General features: G+C 38.5%; 1 protein-coding gene across 11 annotated transcripts in view; it reads left to right on the top strand.

The window, feature by feature from the left end:
- LOC102998405 (cyclin-Y-like protein 1) overlaps positions 1 to 19,945 on the top strand; it is a 292,469-nt gene that overhangs the window by 265,570 nt on the left and 6,954 nt on the right. For 7 of the 11 annotated variants that reach the window (XM_057541417.1, XM_057541408.1, XM_057541422.1 and 4 more), the window contains 6 exons: positions 2,054 to 2,128; positions 4,015 to 4,049; positions 10,096 to 10,196; positions 14,112 to 14,147; positions 16,639 to 16,690; positions 17,663 to 17,782. In XM_057541417.1, the coding sequence (XP_057397400.1) occupies positions 2,054 to 2,128; positions 4,015 to 4,049; positions 10,096 to 10,196; positions 14,112 to 14,147; positions 16,639 to 16,690; positions 17,663 to 17,782 (419 nt within the window). Of the gene's footprint in view, positions 1 to 2,053; positions 2,129 to 4,014; positions 4,050 to 5,411; positions 5,456 to 5,998; positions 7,878 to 10,095; positions 10,197 to 14,111; positions 14,148 to 16,638; positions 16,691 to 17,662; positions 17,783 to 19,945 lie in introns of those variants that run through there. The other 4 variants (XM_057541427.1, XM_057541467.1, XM_057541432.1 and 1 more) reach the window with 3 other exon arrangements.

Raw genomic sequence — 19,945 nt, 5'->3', positions numbered from 1 at the left:
GGGGAGTGTCCAGCAGCTCAAGACTAGCTAAGGATCCTAGAGTACAGTTCTGCCTTTCTCTTTTCTTGGGAAGTCCCAGGACAGCTGTGATTGATTGGCCGGTCCTGGGTCCTGTGCCTACCTTTGAACCCCCTAGGATAGAGTAGGGAGAGTGCCAGCTTTTTTCTGGTCACTTGGGCTAAGTTTACTTTTTTTTTTTGCATGTTGTCATTTCTTTTATCCCAGCCTTCTTGATTTTTGTATTTAGATCTGTAGTAGCACATCTTGGTTTGGCGGTGTGTGTGTGTGTGTGTGTGTGTGTGTGTGTGTGTGTGTGTGTGTGTGTGTGTGTGTTAAAGCTTGCTTCTCTTTGATTCTGGCACTTAATTTTCCTGGAATTCCATTGAAAATTGTTAAGTTTTACCATGCCATAGACACTGATAAATAATACAGCTACTTTGCAAACATTTCTGCTTATTTTTTAGATTCAAATGTAGTCTATTTACTTTCTTTTTGGTATAGGTAAGTAGTCATGAATTCTTTCGGAAGCTATAGGTTAGAGGCAGCTGTGAAAGTCTCTGCCTGCCATTTTGTGTACAGCTGAAATAATTTATTTTCCCATTGTCTTAGTTTTTCAAATATGTAGGAGAAAAAAACTTTAAAATAATTCTATGGGTCTTTTACATAAAAATGTTGAATAGAATATTTTCTCCAAAAGCAGCTTGATAAACTTCAAATTCAGTGAAGGAATTTTCATGAAGAACAAAGCAGTTGGTTTAGCTCTGTAAATTACTAGTGCTGGCAATGACATTAAAATGGATGGCTCAGATTCCTGTTAAAACGGGAAGTCCAAAATTACTGTTCGTGCAAAATTCTTTCTGGGTGGGAAAAGGGGATTCTAGGTAGATACATTTGTGGAATGCTGGGTTAGACAGAATTCACTACTAGACTAATTAGTTTTTAATATATCAATGTGTGTATTCTTTGGATTCTCTCAGAGGCAGGGATATATTTGTATTTCACTTTGACCATCAAAGCCATCTTTCAAAAACAGATCAGTTATTATGTGGTTTGGGAAATAATTGCCTTAACCATTACTCTTTATCTGAATCTTGGTCCAGTTTCTTAAAAGATTGGTTAAATGGTTTGAGATGGACTTTGCTGAGGAAGTGTCATAGGGCTTTTATGTTTGTTTGTTTGTTTTAAACAACAACCTTACTATCCTGTGTGGTAGCTTGTGCTTGTTTTGTATTTCTGCCTAAATAGAAGACGCTATCCCACCTTGGTGCAAGGTGGGCTACAGGCAGACCCACCTTTTCGTGTAGGTGTGGCCAAAATTTTTTTCTAGTAGCCCTATGATCTGCTCCAGAAAGTACTCTTATTGAAGCCCCAAATTAATCACGCAGCGTGGAATGAAGAAGTGAGTTTAGCTTTGGAAATAGAGGGCAAAGTTAAAAATCACTATCATGGAAGTGTTCCTATAGATTAGAACATTGAACTTTTATGTAGTCCTCTTAAATCTGCCATGATGAATAGCCCCCAGATAAACCACAGCCAATTAGATGAGTTCATTTGTTGAATGGAGTTAGAATTAGCCATTTGATTGTCTGAAGAACATTTGCCAAAAGCAACTCACTTCGTTTTGGCATATTTGATATATTGAGCTGGTATCTGACAGTAGTTGGCCACAGCATAACTTGCTTCTTGAGACTGTTCCTGGAATGTGCTAGTAATATCAGCTTTAAAAGAGGGTGACTGAATTTTTAATTGATAAATAGGAGGGGAGTCACATATATGATTCATCTAAAAATGGCATAGATGATTTAGGTGCAAGTTAAAGAAGTCTAAGACATAGCCATGGTTTTATTCCACATGTATGGAGAGTTTCTACAATTTTGCTGTTTCCCAATAGGATTTTTATATTGTGCCTTTACTAAAATTGCCTTTTTGTCATTACTAAAAGCTCTTCTCAAGACTATTAAAAGTGGTTTCAATCAATGTGTAGCTATCTTTAAAATCATGTATTTTTCTACTCAACTAAATCACCACACCTTTTTCTCTTCTTCCTATACAGACTTAGCTTTGGAACCAAACCCTTCTGACCACCCAAGGTCAAGCACAGTTTGTCTGAGCAAATCTCAAACAGAGGGTAAGGCAATGCTTTTTTTTCCCTGAGAAAAAGAGTGAAAACTGTTTTTGTTTTGTGTATTATAGGAGGTATTTAGAAAAACTCTTACAGTGGTTTAAATGTTTCACTTTTTTTATGTATTCACTTGTCTTATTTTAATATGTTGATGATACAGTTTCCTTTAGTTGTCAGTGTTTTAGGGAGGAGAACACTTAGACTATCTGTTTATACATTTTGCCACCTCTTTATCAACATAGTCAACTGGCCACATGATTTAGATGTGGTCTATTTCTGCATGCTACTTTGTCCTTTTCCCCTTGCTCCGAAGAGCACATATGTTAAAGACAAATGATAGGGTTTAGGTCACAGTTAGGTTTTCATTTGATCAAATCAGAAAAATCAGTTGTTATATATGGGAATTGAGCCTTGTGATTCTGGCCCTGTTTTACACAGTGTTCAACCAGACGAGCCTATCTCACATCCAGATTTCTGCTACTCAGAACTTTTAAGCTATTCAAAACTTTCTCATCCTAATGTAGTGCTGTGCCAGGGTAATAAGAGCAACATGCCATATGGGGTTTTCCAGAAGATTATCCTCAGCATGTGAAACTCAGATAAATTTCCTGTGTCCTCCTTGTTTTAAGATGAGAATCAGAACCGTAGAATTTTTTGCACTCCTGCTTGCCTGCCTGTCTTCCTTAATGTTATGTTAAATCCTAGTTTATTTGCTAAAGAGCCATACGTGACCAAGTTTTTCAGTTGATTACGAGAGCAGGAATACAAGAAGTGAACATTCCATAATATTTAAAGTGAAGCAGCACAATAAAAAACGGAGGTTTGGTTTTTTGTTGTTGTTGTTTTGCTTTTTGTTTTTTTCCGTTAGATCACTGGTTTTTATAAAAGGATATAACTCAGGAACAGCCAGATGGAAGAGATGCATAGGGCCAGGCATGGGGACAGGGCACAGAGCTTTGATGCCCCCTGCAAGGGTACTACGTGTTCACCAACCTGGAAGCTCCTGGGGTTTCTAACTTGCATTTTTCTAGTGTGTGTACTTGAGCCACTCATTTCTGGTTAGGATTGCTCTATTTCTCAGTTTCTTCCAGAGCCATGAGCTGCTCACATGTAGAGGGGCTCTGGAGACAGTAAAAGAAAAGCTGTCCCATGCCTGTCTCTCTCTTCAGCCTTAAGGAATCCGTGCCTGTGATGCCTGTCTGGAGTTAAAGGAGGCAATGTGAGCAAGAGTGTGGCCTAAGACCCTCTTCAGGCTTTTATTCTTCTGGCCTTTGTTGGAGCAAAACAGTTTTGTGTGCTGTAGATATGTTCATTTAGGTCAGCACACTCATTTTAAAATTTACGTTTAACATAGGTTACTTTCCAGTTGTGTATTTTTTCAGTAAGGTATTTGAGTAGGTTACCATTAAGTGGTTCAGGATGCTTCCAGAGATACTGGTGCGTTCGGAGATGAGTGCCTGGCCAGAAACTGGTTCTTAGAGTTGTCATCTGTAGATGGTGGTAATTAAAGTAAGCTGTGTGTAAATGAAGAATTAGAAAATACTCCTGGCTAGTAGTTCAGCTATGCAGCAGGTAAATTTTTTTATTAGCTAAGTTTCTCACCTGGCCTAATTTGCTTTGTCCTTTTCTTTTGTAAATGGGGAGTCTTTCATTTGTACCTAATACAGAATATCTATTAGGTCAAAAAAGTGAAACTAAGTTTTTAGATTTTATTTATAGGACTCATCTTGCTGGGTGATTTAAATTATATATTTTGTTGGAAATTATTTTAAAAAATAGAATGGAATTTTATCTCATTGTGTTATTGGTAATCCGTCAAATAATTAGTGACTACTTTTATTTTTCTATGGCATTTGTATCAGAATTCATCAGTTAATTTTTTTTATTCTTAGTGCGGGAAAAGACGAAGAGCAACCCTTTAAACCATGTAAGTAAACAGTTGAAAAGTTAAGAAATTAATAGTTTGAATTAAAAATATGTCTGCCATGATTCCTAAAAATATGATGGATCCAATACTGTTAGCATGGACCTCTTTTTGGTAGATTTTCTAAATCTCTATTTTCCTAATTATCAAATGTATTCAGGAAAGTCTTTGACTTAGTAGTGCCCATTTTTTAAGGGTTCTGACATTTCAGTTAAATTTCACTAATACGGTTGTAGTATAAAGATCTGCCTTAAATTCTTTTGCCTTATTTTTTTGATCTTATTTTTTAACCAAAGTAATAAAAGTATAACAGGTAAGTTAATTTTTAGCACTGTCCATTGACTTCTTGTCATAGCAGGTGAAAGCTTAGCTTCTTCGGTCCACCATGACGTTATTTCCCTCCCTGTGTTCCCTCAACATGTATCAGTTTTTATTACATCAGAATCAATGTTTACATTACTACGACTCTGCAAATATTGTGCACTGCTGAGCCATATAGTTCTCTGACTGTGCCTCCTCCTTGCACACCCTTCATTCTTCTTCTTCAATATTAATGAAATTGGAGCCCTTCTGCACTTCTCTAGGATAACCCAACCCCCTTTTCCTAGCCAACGTGATCTCACACAGCCACATGCAGTAAGTAGCTCCCTGCCCGGTCTCCCTGCTTTCACATTCTTCATTTTTTCTGTGGAATTAATTTCCTGACTATATTCACTTGCCTGTTTTCTAACAGCTATTTTTTTCCCCAAATGTTTGAACATTTGTCACATGCCTATCAAAAATATTTTCCGTCTACTAAGCCACATCTGTTCCATTTTTTTCTTGGAGACACTTTTCCCCGATCTTTTGTCTTCCTACTCCCATATAGACTAGTGTTCCCCTAGGCCTGCTCTATGCCTCTTTTCCTGGGATATCTGTGTGAAGTCATCTGGGATCTCACATATCTCTGCTCTCTTATGTTGGATCCCCTATGTCCTAGATTCTGTTTCCCTCTTGTCTTGTTATACTTCCTTGTTTTACTGGAGCACATTTTCGTGGGAAAAGGGCACATGGGCAGAAAGTTTATAGAGATCTAGCCTCTCTGAAACTCCTTCTATTTGAGAAAGTATAGAATTCTCAGTTGAAACTAATTTTTGCAGTTCTAAAGACACTTCCCTCTCATCTTCTCATTTACACTGTTGCTCTTAAACCTGTTGACATTGTATGGTACATTGTACATTACCGATTTTAGTCATTTCCCCCCATCCCTTCCTTCTCGGGAACCTTTTAGTACCTTCCCTCTCCCTGGGATTTTGAAATTTCATAATTTGGTTTGGTATAGACCTTTTTTGTGTGTTTCTTTGATATTCTGTTTTTTTCTTCCAGGTTCCTATTATTCGGATGTTGGAAGTCTTAGACTTACCAGATCGGTAACTTTTTTCCCCTCCTGCTTTGCATTTTGTCTTTTTGTCCTGCTTCCTGGAGATTTCCTTGACTGTGCTCTAATCCTTCTATTGAATATATTGTTTTGTCTACCTTATTTTCAATTTATAGAGTTCTCTTATATCCTGTCATTCTTTTTTTCACTGATGCAATTTCAAGTTTTCATTTGCTCCTGAGTTTTTATCACTCCCATCAATTCCTTCTTCCTGTTTTGTTTTGTTTTTTTTAAAAGCATCCTTATATTTTATTTTATTTATTTATTTTTTGGCTGCATTGGGTCTTGGTTTCTGCACGTGGGCTTTCTCTGGTTGCGGTGAGCTGGGCCTACTCTTTGTTGGGTGCGTGGGCTTCTCATTGCAGTGGCTTCTCTTGGTGCGGAGCACAGGCTCTAGGGCGTGTGGGCTTCAGTAGTTGTGGCTCATGGGCTCTAGAGCGCAGGCTCAGTAGTTGTGGCGCATGGGCTCAGTTGCTCTGTGGTATGTGGGATCTTTCTGGGCCAGGGCTCGAACCCGTGTCCCCTGCATTGGCAGGCGGATTCTTAACCACTGCGCCACCAGGGAAGTCCCATTCCTTCTTCCTGTTTTGATCTCTTACTTGTTGGGGGCTTCCCTCAAACGAGTGATGGTCCTTGGCTGTCTGTTAAGATCTAATTGGAAGCATCACTTGGACAACTCGTTAACTGATGGGCCTCACTGCAAGGATTTGGGGACCACGCCTCTGAACTCTGAGCCTGCCTTGGGTTCCGTAAGACAAACTGGTTTTCTTGTTCCTGTCCTAGTCACTCTCTGTAGGTACCAAGGTTGTGCTTCCTCTGTTCTGCCATGTCAGTTACCACTCCTTTATCTAGTCTTTTCACCTTTCAAACATTAAAAATCATCTGCTGTTTATCCTGTCTTATGTATAGCTTTTTTAAAAAATGCCTTTAATTCTACTGAGATGATATCTGAAAGAAGGGGGAGAGGAAATAGATTTGTGGTCAGTCTACTCAAACTTAGATTTATTCTTTGAATATAGGTTCTGAGTTTGAAGTTTAATTCAATATAATTAACGATATTAATTCAGACAATATTTTGGATTATACCTATAATTAGAATATTATACTTTTCTACTAAGGCCTGGAGTATGAATTCTATTCAAACCACTCACCCTACCATATTGTCCATTAATGTGCAACATAGATGGAGTATTACAGACTTTTCAGTTAAAGTCATTGATTCTTAATAAACGTATCCAAAACTTGTGAAAAGGGGGAAGAAAAAAGTGAACTTCAGCTTTATTCTCTTTTTTTTTTTTTTCATTTATATACTTTTATTTGGGAATGTTTAAATCAATACAGAGAAAACTAAATTTCAGAGACACTGAATATCATTAGTTTGGATATCATTACTTTCTTATAAAAGAAACACGGAAATTATTTACAGGATGAAAGATTTCAGAACTTCAGTGGCAGCTTCACGTGATGCCATTGGGGGAACGGGCAGCTTCACGTGATGCCATTTCAATAGTGACTTATTTTCGTCGACATATTTTCCAAGAATGTCACCATCTCTAAATAAGAAAGAATCCTTGTCATCTAGAACTACTTTGGTGCCTCCATATTCTGGGAGAAGAACTTTATCTCCAACTTTCACACTAACTGGTTGAATCTCTCCACCCTTTCCTTTAGAGCCTGATCCAACAGCTACTACCATTGCTTGCAATACTTTTCCTTGCGATTTTTCTGGAAGCATAATGCCTCCTTTGGGTACAACTTCGGGTGCACTTCTTTCAACTAATACTCGGTCAAAGAGGGGAAGAAACTTTCTAAATGCCTGTCCTGCCATGACTCGGGTTGCCGCACTTCGTACTCTCGCTCTCTCCAGCTTTATTCTTTTAATGGGTTAAAATCAGAGGCAGTGGGCACAGTGGGAAGAGTCATTGGGTGGGGGCAGGATTTCAACAGGTACTTGACCTTTAATGATAAGCTTTGAGGGTTGTTACTTACTAACCTCCTAGGTATGATTATTTTCTAGTCTTCACCATTAAACCTGAAGTCTACTAAGCAACCTTTCCCCTTATAAAGATTGTAAAAGTCCATGTATTTTGTCCTTAGTGCTGAATGAAGATAAATACTCTTCTTCAGTGACCAATTGAAATAATACCTATGAACATTAAACTGTCAGTAGTGTTTTTTGCTACTTGTTTTTTTTTTTTTTGTATTTGCATTTTATACCCTTATGTGTGTCAGTGCAGTTTATTGAGGTTGTGAGCCAGCAATGGTAAGGCTTTAATCATAAAGGACAGTTATCTTAAATTTTCAAGCAAGATGAGAGGAAAGTAATCTGCTGGCAGCTAACATATCTAGGCTTTGCTCAGAGGCTTCAATTCTGCCATCCTTTAGTGAACACTAGATGCTGGAAAGTTTGAATAGTTTCAGGAGCAGGCCTGTGGAAGTGTTTCTTTTGTAGGATCGAGCCAGTAGACTGTAAGTTGCTGATACATTAAATGAGCCCCCATAGGACTATAGACCACATCTAATTAAAAATTTTAAATGTTTTAGCAGTACTATTTCCAAAGACAAATCAATATACATTCATAATAGAAAAAAAAGTTTTTAATAGAGGAAAACAGGATAAATAGCACCCAAAGCTCTACCAACTAGTCTATATTTTGGTACATTTCCTTACTATTTTTATTCCCCTCATATATATAGATTTTTGGTCAGAATTGACTTTTATTACGTGTAGTGTATGTCATATTATACCCTAATAGTAGTGACCTTAAAAGATAACCTGCTTCGTTTAGAATCAAAGTATTTGAATGAGTGAATTTTCATTTTTCATGCTGTATCTGTTTTTTGAGATTCTAAAATTACACATTAACCAAATAGCTTAAGGACCATATCAGAGTTTTAGTTTAAAACATTTCTAGCTTGAAGGAGAAATTAGTCTTCCAAATAGTGATACTTTTCAAATATGTTACATCTAGAACTTTTTGTTAATAAGGAATAAGTGGCTTTGCATAAAGCATCTGAAACAAGCAAAATGGTGTTTTATATATGCCATTTGGATATTTCTGATTATTGGATACTGGCAATTTTTACTTAAATGCTCTGTATTTTAAAAAGCATCAACTAGATTTTCTCCCTGCCTCACCTTTCATGTATTTGTGGAGGACATTGATGGGAGAGTGTGACAGCATGGTGAAAACTGTTTTATATTAATAGGAGGAAGGAAGGCTCATCTGAATTAGTAAACAAACAAAAACCAAAAACAAAACCCAGCTTTAAAATTGTTTGTATTCTGTGGTATTAAAGAATGCTACTCTTCCTTCCAGTGGCTTTCAGTGATTGGGATTTGGTTATTGGCCTTACTTTAAGGAAGAGAGTTGTCCTAACATAGTTTAGGCCATTTTAGTATTTGACTATTGCCGTGTTCATGGGCTCTTCACAAATAAATGGATACTTCTAAAGTGTTTTAAAGATAGTTCATTCTCTAGAGGGTCTCAAAAAGTTCTTTGTCACCTATCCAACACCACTGTAGATAAATTCTCACGAATTTGTATCTTTAGTAAGATTTACCTCCAGTTGTAACTGATCTTAAATAATTTCTCAAACACTTGTTGAATCCTAATTTGTCCCAGATTCTGTGCTCAGTAGCTGGAGGTAGGAGAAGAATCTTCCTAACCTGGAGAAGCTTGTTTACTTAAGAGGGTGGTACTATGCAAGCAGCTGAGACCATGGAACAGTTGGTAAATTAGACGTGTGAGTGTGCAGAAAGCGAGAAGTGTTGTGGTGTGCCTGCCGGCAGAGGGATCCTAGAGGAAGATGGGGTCAAGCTTGCTGGGACAGGAGGAAGAAAAAGGCACTGCAGGCAGAGAGCAGCATGGGTGAGGCAGGAGTGTCAAATAACACGTAGAACAGAATTAGTACAATTTTGAAATGAATGGCAAGTATTCTCTGAGGTTCTCACTTGAGTAATGTCATGGCAGTCTTACTTAAACATGAAGTGAGAAGTTAAATTCTCAGAGTTGTTTTATCCGTTTTTTTTTGGATGCGAGAGAATCTTTAAGCAGTACCTTTTTGTCCTCCAGATAAGGAAGTTGAGGCCCAGAGAGACTTATGGCCCTCAGCTTTTTAGTGATAGAGCAGCCCTGGCATGCCCAGCCTCTGATTCGAAAACGTTTGTTTCGTCACACTGTCTCCTGAACTAATACATTTATTATTGGTGTTCGTTTACTGCAGTGAAATGCTCCTACATCGGTATTACATAAAGCATTACGTTTTATTGTAGTAAATGAATAGAAATAGGAAATCTCAGCTGCATTTCATTGCTTAAGGAAAAAACCCTGAAATCTTATTCTAAACTTTTTACATTATTATAAAGGTAATTTATAATAGGCGCTTGCCAGGTTTGATTATAGGTACTATATCAAGGCAGCATTTTATAACCCATTTCTCAAAGCTCGTCTGTGGAAGTCAGAGTATAGAGGTTTCCCATAGAGCTGCACATGATATCACACTCAGGCAGTTCATGGAGTGTAAGAAAAATCTTAATGTTTTATCGTTTGACATTTTAACCAAGGAAAAAAACACACTTTATAGGTTTAACTTACTGTGACATTTTCTTCCATTTCCCTTCCCCTTCAGGTATCTCCAGGGCAGCTTACTAAAAAGTATAGCTCATGCTCAACAATATTTCTAGATGACAGCACAGTCAGCCAGCCTAATCTTAGAACCACAGTAAAATGGTGAGTACAAGTAGGTTGCCAAGGGCTGAGTGACAGACCCCCTTATCGCTAAAAGCATCCTAGCCATACATAATTTCATTCATTTGAATTGTCCTTTTCAGTGATCAGGTTAAAAAACTGGTGTCAACTATAGATTGATTTCAAGGACCTAAATATGAATTTTCAGTTTCCATTTTAATCTTAGAGCGCATGATAGAAGGGAAAGCCAGTTAGCAAATAAGAAATCCCAGAAAAAGTATAAATCTTTATTTGACGCATTTCTGTTGTTAAGCCATTGTTGAACATAATGAGAAAGAGAGGTACTTTTTATTGGCTATTTCTAGAAAAAATTATTTCTTTATGAGTTGTAGTCCTCAAACAATGTATACTACTTTGGAAGCTACCCTTAGAAGAAGGAACAGCTTGTCCCCTACTGGCACCAAAGCGACTCTGCATTTAAATTTAATTGGATTTTGTCGGATTTATCCCACTGTGCATTTTTTTTTTCCCTGCACTATTTCTGTATGAAATTTTACTTCTCCTTGCTGTCCCCCAAAGAGGGGGAGAATATATCAAACCAGTCTTAAGAAATACACACTCAAGCTTAATTTCTTTGTAGATGAAATTTGTTCAACTGAGGTTTTAACTTAATAGACACATTTAATTTTTGTTTATATATATAAATATATCTCCAACACACTGTATCAATCACAGCAGAGAACAATAAAAGAGGTGAGGTTTCGGAAACATGGCTGTGGTCAGGCTTATACTTAAGGAGACACGAACAGTGTCATGATGATGGAAACTATTCTTTAATTTCTGGGAGCACCTCATAGTCCACAATTGGAGATGCACTTTCAAAACACCCTAATGATGAACCTTTCAAGCTTATTTAAGAGAAAAAAACCAAACGGGATGCAGAGCTTCTTGCCTCCTCCCTCGCGGTTGTCCACGAAACATTAACATCTCCTTAGGATATGAATGTTGATTTTCCAGAACACAGTTTGGGAAATGCTATTTGAAAATATTAATGTCCTTATCCTTAATTTTATTTGTTGTCTTAATTTTATAAGCTAATTATATTTTTAATTGGTTTTTAATGTGCCAGCTTTTTTTTTAGCTATTTAAATTATCAGTAACTTCTACTTTAATTAAAGACAGCAAGTTCACAGTCATAATAATGTAACTTTCCTCTCTTGCTTACAATAATAGTTGCAGTCAAATCATGTTTCAGCAAAAACTGAGCCCCATCTCTAAAGTCCTGAGTTTGGGCACTTATCACATCATCACTGAATGTTTTTATTCAGCCAAGACACTGAATCTGTGGGTACAAAAACCACTCTACTTTGGCTAGAGTCGCAGCTTCTTTTGAATTCAAAAGAGTCTGATGTCCAGTATATAATTCAAAAGTACTTTGAAGGTTAACCTTGCTCAGGGACTTCCCTGGTGGTGTAGTGGTTAAGAATCTGCCTGCCAACGCAGGGGACACAGGTTCGAGCCCTGGTCTGGGAAGATCCCACATGCCGCAGAGCAATTAAACCCGTGCGCCACAACTACTGAGCCTGTGCCGTAGAGCCCGCGAGCCACAGCTGCTGAGCCCGTGTGCCACAACTACTGAAGCCCACGCACCTAGAGCCCGTGCTGTGCAACAAGAGAAGCCACCACAGTGAGAAGGCCGCGCACCACGACAAAGAGCAGCCCCCGCTCTTGGCAACTAGAGAAAGCCCGCGCGCAGTAACAAAGACCCCATGCAGCCAAAAATAAGTAAAATTAAATAAAATTAAAGAAAAAAAAAAAAAGATTAACCTTGCTCAGACAAGTAGGTTTCATCCTTTTTTTTCCCGACCTAGTCTAATTTTTGGAAGTACAGTAAATTTTAATTTGCTCTCATGAAGTTTTAAAAATGATCATTCATCACATTCATTATTGGTGAAATAAAGGTTTACTGAGAAAATTAATAGGGCCAATTGGCTTTTAGGAATGATTTTGAAAATGTTTATCATGGGGTTAGTTTTCAGTGGGGTAGTTGTTCTCAGTGGGGTAGGTGAGCCTTATTAGAATCACTTATGCAACTTTTCAAGATATATGTTTCTGGATGCACAAAGTCCACCCGCCTGCCCCCGCCTCCAAGACACAGTGTCTGTGTGTCTGTCTGTCTGTCTGTCTGTCTGTCTCTCTCTCACCCACGCACACACACCTTTTGACAAGATGGGGAATGATGTGAAGCATGATTATATGGACAAAAGCATCCCGAGTGATTCTCCGATCTTAACCCTAACTCATTCATCCCTAAACTTTGCTGCACGCTGCAGTCATCTGGGGATCTTTAAAAACAGTCCTGATGCCCAAGTCATACCCAGTGCCGGTTAAATCAGAACATCTTGAAGCAGAAGCCAGGCAGTTTTTAAAGCTTCTCAGATGATCCCAGTGTGCAGCTGAGCTTGGGAGCCACTATTTGGTTAGAGGGCAGGAGAAAGAGAACTGCTTCTGATAATTAGTGGGACCTTAGGTAAGTCAGTTTTAAACCTTGGTTCCCTTATCTGTAAAATGGGTTGTTTAATTAAATGTCATCTACGGTTCAGTGGTCCTTTCCATCATAAAACTTCTAATGCTGTGATTTTAAAATCAATTTGAAGATGAAACTTTGAAGCACTATAGAAGTATCCATCTTTGATGCTAACGGTGTTACAGGCCTTTATACAAGTGCTAAGATTCTATAGACCTATTATAAAATTCAGATTTGCCTTCCCTCAATTATTTTGAGTTTCATTTTAGACACTGAGAACAAAGGGGAGCATATAACTTAACCAGAGAACCCCTTTGTTGCCTAATATACAACAGCTGTGAATAACTTAGGACTATAGTAACTTAAAAAAGACTACCTAAGGACTTGTATCTATCTGTTCGTTAATACTTTATTTAAAATAATTTGGAAATACCTGTCATTAATGGTATACTGTGTAGTATTTTTTTTTTTAATTTTTTTCCCCCCTACTTTATTTATTTATTTATTTATTTATTTTGGCTGTGTTGGGTCTTCGGTTCGTGCGAGGGCTTTCTCCAGTTGCGGCAAGCGGGGGCCACTCTTCATTGCGGTGCGGGGACCGCTCTTCATCGCGGTGCGCGGGCCTTTCACTATCGCGGCCCCTCCCGTTGCGGGGCACAGGCTCCAGACGCGCAGGCTCAGCAGCTGTGGCTCACGGGCCCAGCTGCTCCGCGGCATGTGGGATCTTCCCAGACCAGGGCTCGAACCCGTGTCCCCTGCATTAGCAGGCAGATTCTCAACCACTGCGCCACCAGGGAAGCCCACTGTGTAGTATTATGCTGTATTATTAGCACTGCTTATTTCAGGATAGCTAGACCTATCATCAGTTTTGTGGCTATAAAATTTTGCTATTAAATTTTCTAATAATTATGTAAAAGTGATTTTAAATCATTTTGGTATAGAGCACTTTTATTATTTACTTTTAGGGAAATAATGGAAAACGGATGGGTAGGTGGATAGCGAACTAAATCAACTGAAATGCAGGGGCTAACAAAAAAACCACACACACACACACACACCCACACACAAACTACTATATGGCTTAAATTTAAGCATGTGTATAGATAGATATAACTTGTACAGGACAGAAGGTTTTGTGGGTAGAAGGACAAATGACAGGGGAAATATGTAATAATTTATATATTATAATAATCAACCAAAACATGCCTTCTAACAGCATATCTAGCATTTTGGGTCTCCTAATTTTGCTAAAAGCTGAAGAACCTAAAACAAGGGGGAAAGCACCCATGTGGTACTGTTCTGAATTCGAGGATTTCGGGGCCACTGGGCCTCTGGAAGGTCTTCCCTCCTTGCTAACCCCTTTTTAAAAATGTCTTCAGGCCTGATATGATAAAAATCAGTTATTACAATGTATTTTTTTTCCTCCACAGTTTGACCTTAGCAATATATTACCACATAAAGAACAGGTGAGCTCTTTTAAAACCTATCTTGTTATTCCAGCTAATTAATTTACAAGGTATCAAGTTTAGTGTTAGGTAATAACTATAGATGTTACTGGCATAAGCTTTTATTATTCGAGTGCTTTTATTACAGTATAGAAGTGAATCATTTATTTTTATCTTAGGACCCTTAATTCTTAGGTTACTGAGCATCCCAAAGAGTATTTGTTTATATGGGTTATATTGATAATTTACTGTATTAGACATTGAAATTGAGAATTTAAAAAATTAAATCCATTGTATGTTAAAACAGGGTTTGCCTTAGCACTATTGAAATTTTGAGCTAGATAATGCTTTGTTGTGGGGTGTCGTCCTGTGTGTTATAGGATATATAGCAGCACCCTTGGCCTCTACTCACTAGATGCCAGTAGCACCTTCTTCCCTCCACATTACGACAACCAAAACTGTCTCCAGCCATGGCCAGAAGTCCCCTGGGGGACGAAATCACCCCTGATTGGGAACCCCAGTGTTTAACATAAGTCATTTTTTTTTAATGAAAAATAACTATTTTCCACAACAAAAAATATTGAGAGAAAAGTATCTCCTTAATAGAAGACAGCTGATTCTCATATCTATTCTGTCTTCAGTCATTTGTTTTGAAGAAACAATATGAAGAAGATCCAGCCGCTTGCAGATATATAGTTGGAAAAAGATGTATTTTTACAGCCTTCAGATAATTTGGTATATTCTTTGATACTGTACCAAAAGTCTGCATGTGCTAGTTTCTTAAATTAGTTAAAATGGAATTCTAAATCATATCAATGAACTTGTAATAAATACTATGTTAAATTAATACCCATTGATCTGTCATGCATACTGAGTAGATCTTTTTACCTGTACCTGACTTTATAATATTATACATTGGTCATTTGGAAAGTATTGGTTCACATTTCTTTAGACAGTGTCAAAAACTCACTTTTGTTAGTATCACCACCAGTCTTACCAGAAAAGTCTTTTAAGTGTTGAGAAGTTGTCAAGTTCACAATAGAAGGTAGAAGTTTTCCAAAAATCCTGATATTTTTAGCTTGATGGCTTGAATTTTATCATTGGCAACAAATAACTTTAGAGTGATTTTCCTTGAAGTGACAGGCTCACTTTGTTCATTTTTGAAAGAATGACTGTGTCAGTTGTACATTCAAATAACGATGGTGTTCGATGAAAAAAGTGTTTCAAATAAAGATGGTGTTCTATGAAAAAAATGACTTACCGCCAAGTCACAAGTGCTTTTCCTTAACCCAGCCATATTTCAGTATGTAAAAGTGCTTAATGCATACTTTCCACTTATTCAGAATATTAAAAAGAAGGACCAAGGTTTAAGAACACTATTAATTTTTACTCTTTTATCAAGGATGTTCTTAAAGCAGATTTTTTTTTTTAAATTAATTTATTTATTTTTGGCTGTGTTGGGTCTTCGTTTCTGTGCGAGGGCTTTCTCTAGTTGTGGCAAGTGGGGACCACTCTTCATCGCAGTGCGCGGGCCTCTCACAGTCGCGGCCTCTCTTGTTGCGGAGCACAGGCTCCAGACGCGCAGGCTCAGTAATCATGGCTCACGGGCCCAGCCGCTCCGCGGCTCAGATCAGGGCTCGAACCCGTGTCCCCTGCATTGGCAGGCAGATTCTCAACCACTGCGCCACCAGGGAAGCCCTTAAAGCAGATTTTTAACTGCAAGTGGCAGTGAATAATTGAATGACTTCTAATTCAGTTTGGTACCACTGCCTTGATTCATGCTCAGAAACCAGCAGTTTTACCCACTTTTGCTTTTATACATCCATAGCAAATGTCACACAATGTGAAGGGCAGGTAGTGTCTTAGTATTCTTATAAAAGCAGTTTTGACCTCTTGGGCCTCCTGAAGGAGGGGATAGGGGAGAATCCCAGAGGCCTGCAGACCACATTTAGAGAACCGCTGTTCAAATGAGCGCAGTGTATTAGTGTGGTGAAAATTTAAATTAAAAAGCCTGGTTTCTTTTAAAATAAAAAGACAATTACATTTTTAACTCAAACTATTTAAAAGAGACAAGAAGAAATACGCAATAAGAATATAAAGAACTAAAGAGAAAAAAACGGGAAAAAACCATGAATCTCATATTCACATTGATTGAAGTTAGAAGAATTTATTGCCCACCACCACTGCTTTATAAAATGTTCTTGCATATTCCAGTGTGAGGTTAGAGGAGTGAAAATATATTGGTTTACTAGCATTGCCTGTTAGGGAGGGTCAGTGCTTATAGAGGCAACTCTGGCTGGTTGTTGTAGAAAAGATTTCACGGAACTTGATGTGCTGAGTAAAAATAGGTCAGGAAACCTTTCTAAGGGTGGAATCCAGGAGAAGAATTTATAAAACTGTTTGCTTTGTTGAAGGTTAAGCTTCCTCTACCCCTCTCTCTACTCCTAGCAGATATTTTACTAAGATAGTAACTCCTGAATTAATTTTTTAAATGCACATTCTTATTTTATAGAGATGCAGATAGATCCTTGGATATTTTTGATGAGAGATTACATCCACTCACAGTAAGTGTCAGTTTTATTGAAGTGGTATTTTTCTCTTATACAGTTGTGTTTATTTCATGCTGATTTGCTTTGAAATTAAGTACTAGAAGAAAATTACTTCCTCCAGCTCGAAGTCAAATTCATCTTCCTTTAAGTCTTCTTCCCCACGCCATGTTGTGTCTAGTCATTTTCCCGAAGGCGTGTTGTATAAGGGGTTGATGGATATGAACCGAGTTGCACTTTGTATGAATAGTGAGCAGGTAAGTAAACATACCCAAGTAACAGAAAATGTATCTTTTTAAAGGATGATTTTCCATAGCATCAAACAATATAAATATTTGTAAATAAACCTAATATGATAAGGCCTCTAAGAAGAAAATTAGAAAACTGTTTAAATTTTAAACGAATTAAAATGACAAAGTTTTAAAATTCACTTCTTCGGGTGCTCTGTAGCCACACGTGGCTGGCGACTGCTGTACAGGACAGCACATTCTTCGAGCCTTATGGTTACAGGACACTGGAAATGTGTTTTCAAAGTTGATTACAGAAAAGTATGACATATGGTGATCAGCAAGACTTTTGAGCCTAAAAATATTGGGTTGGCCAAAAAGTTTGTTTGGTTAGTGAATATATTGTTCAATAAAATGCTTGGTGAAAATGAAAACTGTGTCTTTTATTTTTACTTAAAACCAAATGAACTTTTTGGCCAACCCAATAGTTTACATTTGGTTCGAATTCTGTGGGGAGGAACGTGGAAATACATAAATTTTCTGCGGTTGTGCCTGTATTTTTCTTTAATGAATGGTGGTGAGTACTGGATCACTGTGGTATTTTAGGATCCCATTGTTTATATTTAAAAGACTACAAGACATGTCACCCAACCAAAATTATTTTAAGGGGCACGTGGGCCCAAGTGTGAAGACTGCTATCTTAAGGGTACTTTTAAGTATTTTTCTTCCATGGATACATAAATTGCATTTTTTCTCCTTTCAGCGAGAAAAGGTTCCAGAGAAATACTTCGAGCATGATCCTGAACACAAATTCATTTACAGATTTGTTCATGCTCTTTGTAGTGCCACACAGCTAACTGCTGAAAGTGCAGTAATAACTTTGGTAAGATATTTTTTCTTTCGTAAAGCATCTGTAGAAATTTCTGTCTTGTACACATGGTATGGTCCTGTTTTTCCCAAATGAAAGTAGGTTCCTGAAATGATCATTAGAACTTTATTAAGAGAAACCTATCAAAAGAAAGTAAAGTATACACATTTGAGCTTCAATAATCATTATGATTTAAAATGTTGCCATTGCTTTTCTCATCACAAAACAATTGCTATTAAAGGCAGCAGGAGAGATTTCTGGTTTCTCCTTCCACACCTGAGGGGACACATGCACGCACAGTGCACACACGCACACACAGACGACGCATGTTGTGGTGGTAGGGCGGGGCAATAACTGAACGCTCTGGTCCACAGGCAGAAATAGGTTCCGGGTAGTTTGAAGCTGAGTCCCAGACTGTACTGCCTAGGCAGTTCTGATGTGTGTCCTGATTGAGAACTACTGCCCTCAGTTCTCTGTTCCTTGGATAATGGATAATGGTGTTAACCATCCCTGCTGTCCTCTTATTGCCTGCATGTGAAGTTGCCCAGGACTAGGGTGCCAGTAGGACTTCAGAAGGCTTTACTCTAGTTAGCCTGCTAAGCTACAGCTGTGTAAGGACCTTTTTGTCATCCATTCCTAATTCCTGTGGTAAGATTTTATCATTTGAATAATAAATCATATTCAAGTGAGAGGTAGTTGGGATTGTTTTACTCCTCCCTATAGCAAACCTGTAGGGGGGAAAGTCAGCTGCGTGGTCTGCAGGGAAGGAATACTTAGGCCACTCACTGCCTGCTCCTATCAAGGCAGAATTTAGGACAGGAGGCTTGTCCTTTTGAAAAGAGACCCCTCAGTGGGTACTGGATCAGACACAGGCCTTTTCTTGGAGCTACAGGCCACTTGGAGTGCTTAGCACATGCTTGAGAGAGGCAGGAATGGTGCTTGCATATGGAGAGCTAGGAAATGCAGGAAGGAGAGTGTTGGGGTTGGAAGAGGGGCATTTCTTTGTAGACAAGTTAAGCTTGATGTACCTGCGAGACAGCAGAATGGCAGTGTCTAGTAATCATTTGAATATATGGGATTGGAGCATGAATCTGAGCTAGAGGGAGGGAATTAAGTGTAGCTGTTCAAATGCAGAGAAAGTATGTAAAATAAAAAGTGGGTAGAAGATAGATCTGTAGGGACTGTCAGCACTTAAGGGACAGATCCCCAGAGGAGTGGCTACAGTGGTAGGAAACCCAGCAGAGAACCCTAAGAGACACCAGGAGAGGTTCAAGAAGGAGAGTATGGTCCAAACGCTAAATGCTACCAAGAAGTTGCTCATGTCATAAATACCATGTCACTGAATACCTACTCTGTGTCACTTTTCTACATGTGGGGGGTGGAGGAGAGAACAAGTTGGATAAATAAAGTTCTTGCCTTTATGGAGCAAGTGTGGAAGACGTAAATTTTTTTTTTTTTTTTTTTTTTATCGGAGTACAGTTGATTTACAGTGTTGTGCTAGTTTCAGGTGTATAGCAAAGTATAAGTGTTTTTTTTTTAATGAGTGTTTTTTAAAAGATGACTATTTCAAGTAGTGGTAAAAACCATGAAGAGAAAGCAAGGTAAAGGGATAAAGTGATTAGAGGGGCTTACTAGAAAGCTCAGGAAGAGCCTCTTTAAAGAGGTAATGTTTGAACCCAGGACGTGGCTGAACTGAGGAAGATCAGGTACGCTGGCATTACGGGCAGAGGGGACAAGTGCAAGGCTCTGAGACAGGAACTTGTTCTGTGTGTTCAAGGAAAAGCAAGGTGGCCATTGTGATCCGAGCGGGGAATGAGGGAAAGAGCATAGGTGATGAGGTCACGGAAGGACAAGGCCGTACCGCACAGGGCCTCGTAACTTGCAGGCCACGGGAAGAAGGTATTTGTTTGATGGGAAACCTCTGGCAGATCTGGAGCAGGCGCATAAAGTACTCTTAATTTAAGAGGCTCTCCTGGCTGCTTTGGGGAGAACAGACTGTAGTCTGTTGGGAGGCAGAGAGGTTAGGCAGTGGCAGCGATACAAGTCAGAAGTGACAGACAGAAAAGCGGTCAGGGTACCAGTGAAGGTAGAGATAACAAGAAGTTCTAACAGATTGGAGCAGGATACACTCAAGTGCAGGTGTTTGGTCTCAGCGACTGGGCGTGTGGCAGTGCTCTT

This window comes from Balaenoptera acutorostrata, chromosome 1, assembly GCF_949987535.1.
Source record: "Balaenoptera acutorostrata chromosome 1, mBalAcu1.1, whole genome shotgun sequence".
Lineage (NCBI taxonomy): Eukaryota > Metazoa > Chordata > Mammalia > Artiodactyla > Balaenopteridae > Balaenoptera > Balaenoptera acutorostrata.
The sequence above is the reverse complement of the archived record's forward strand: the minus strand, read 5'-3'. Positions and strand labels throughout refer to the sequence as shown.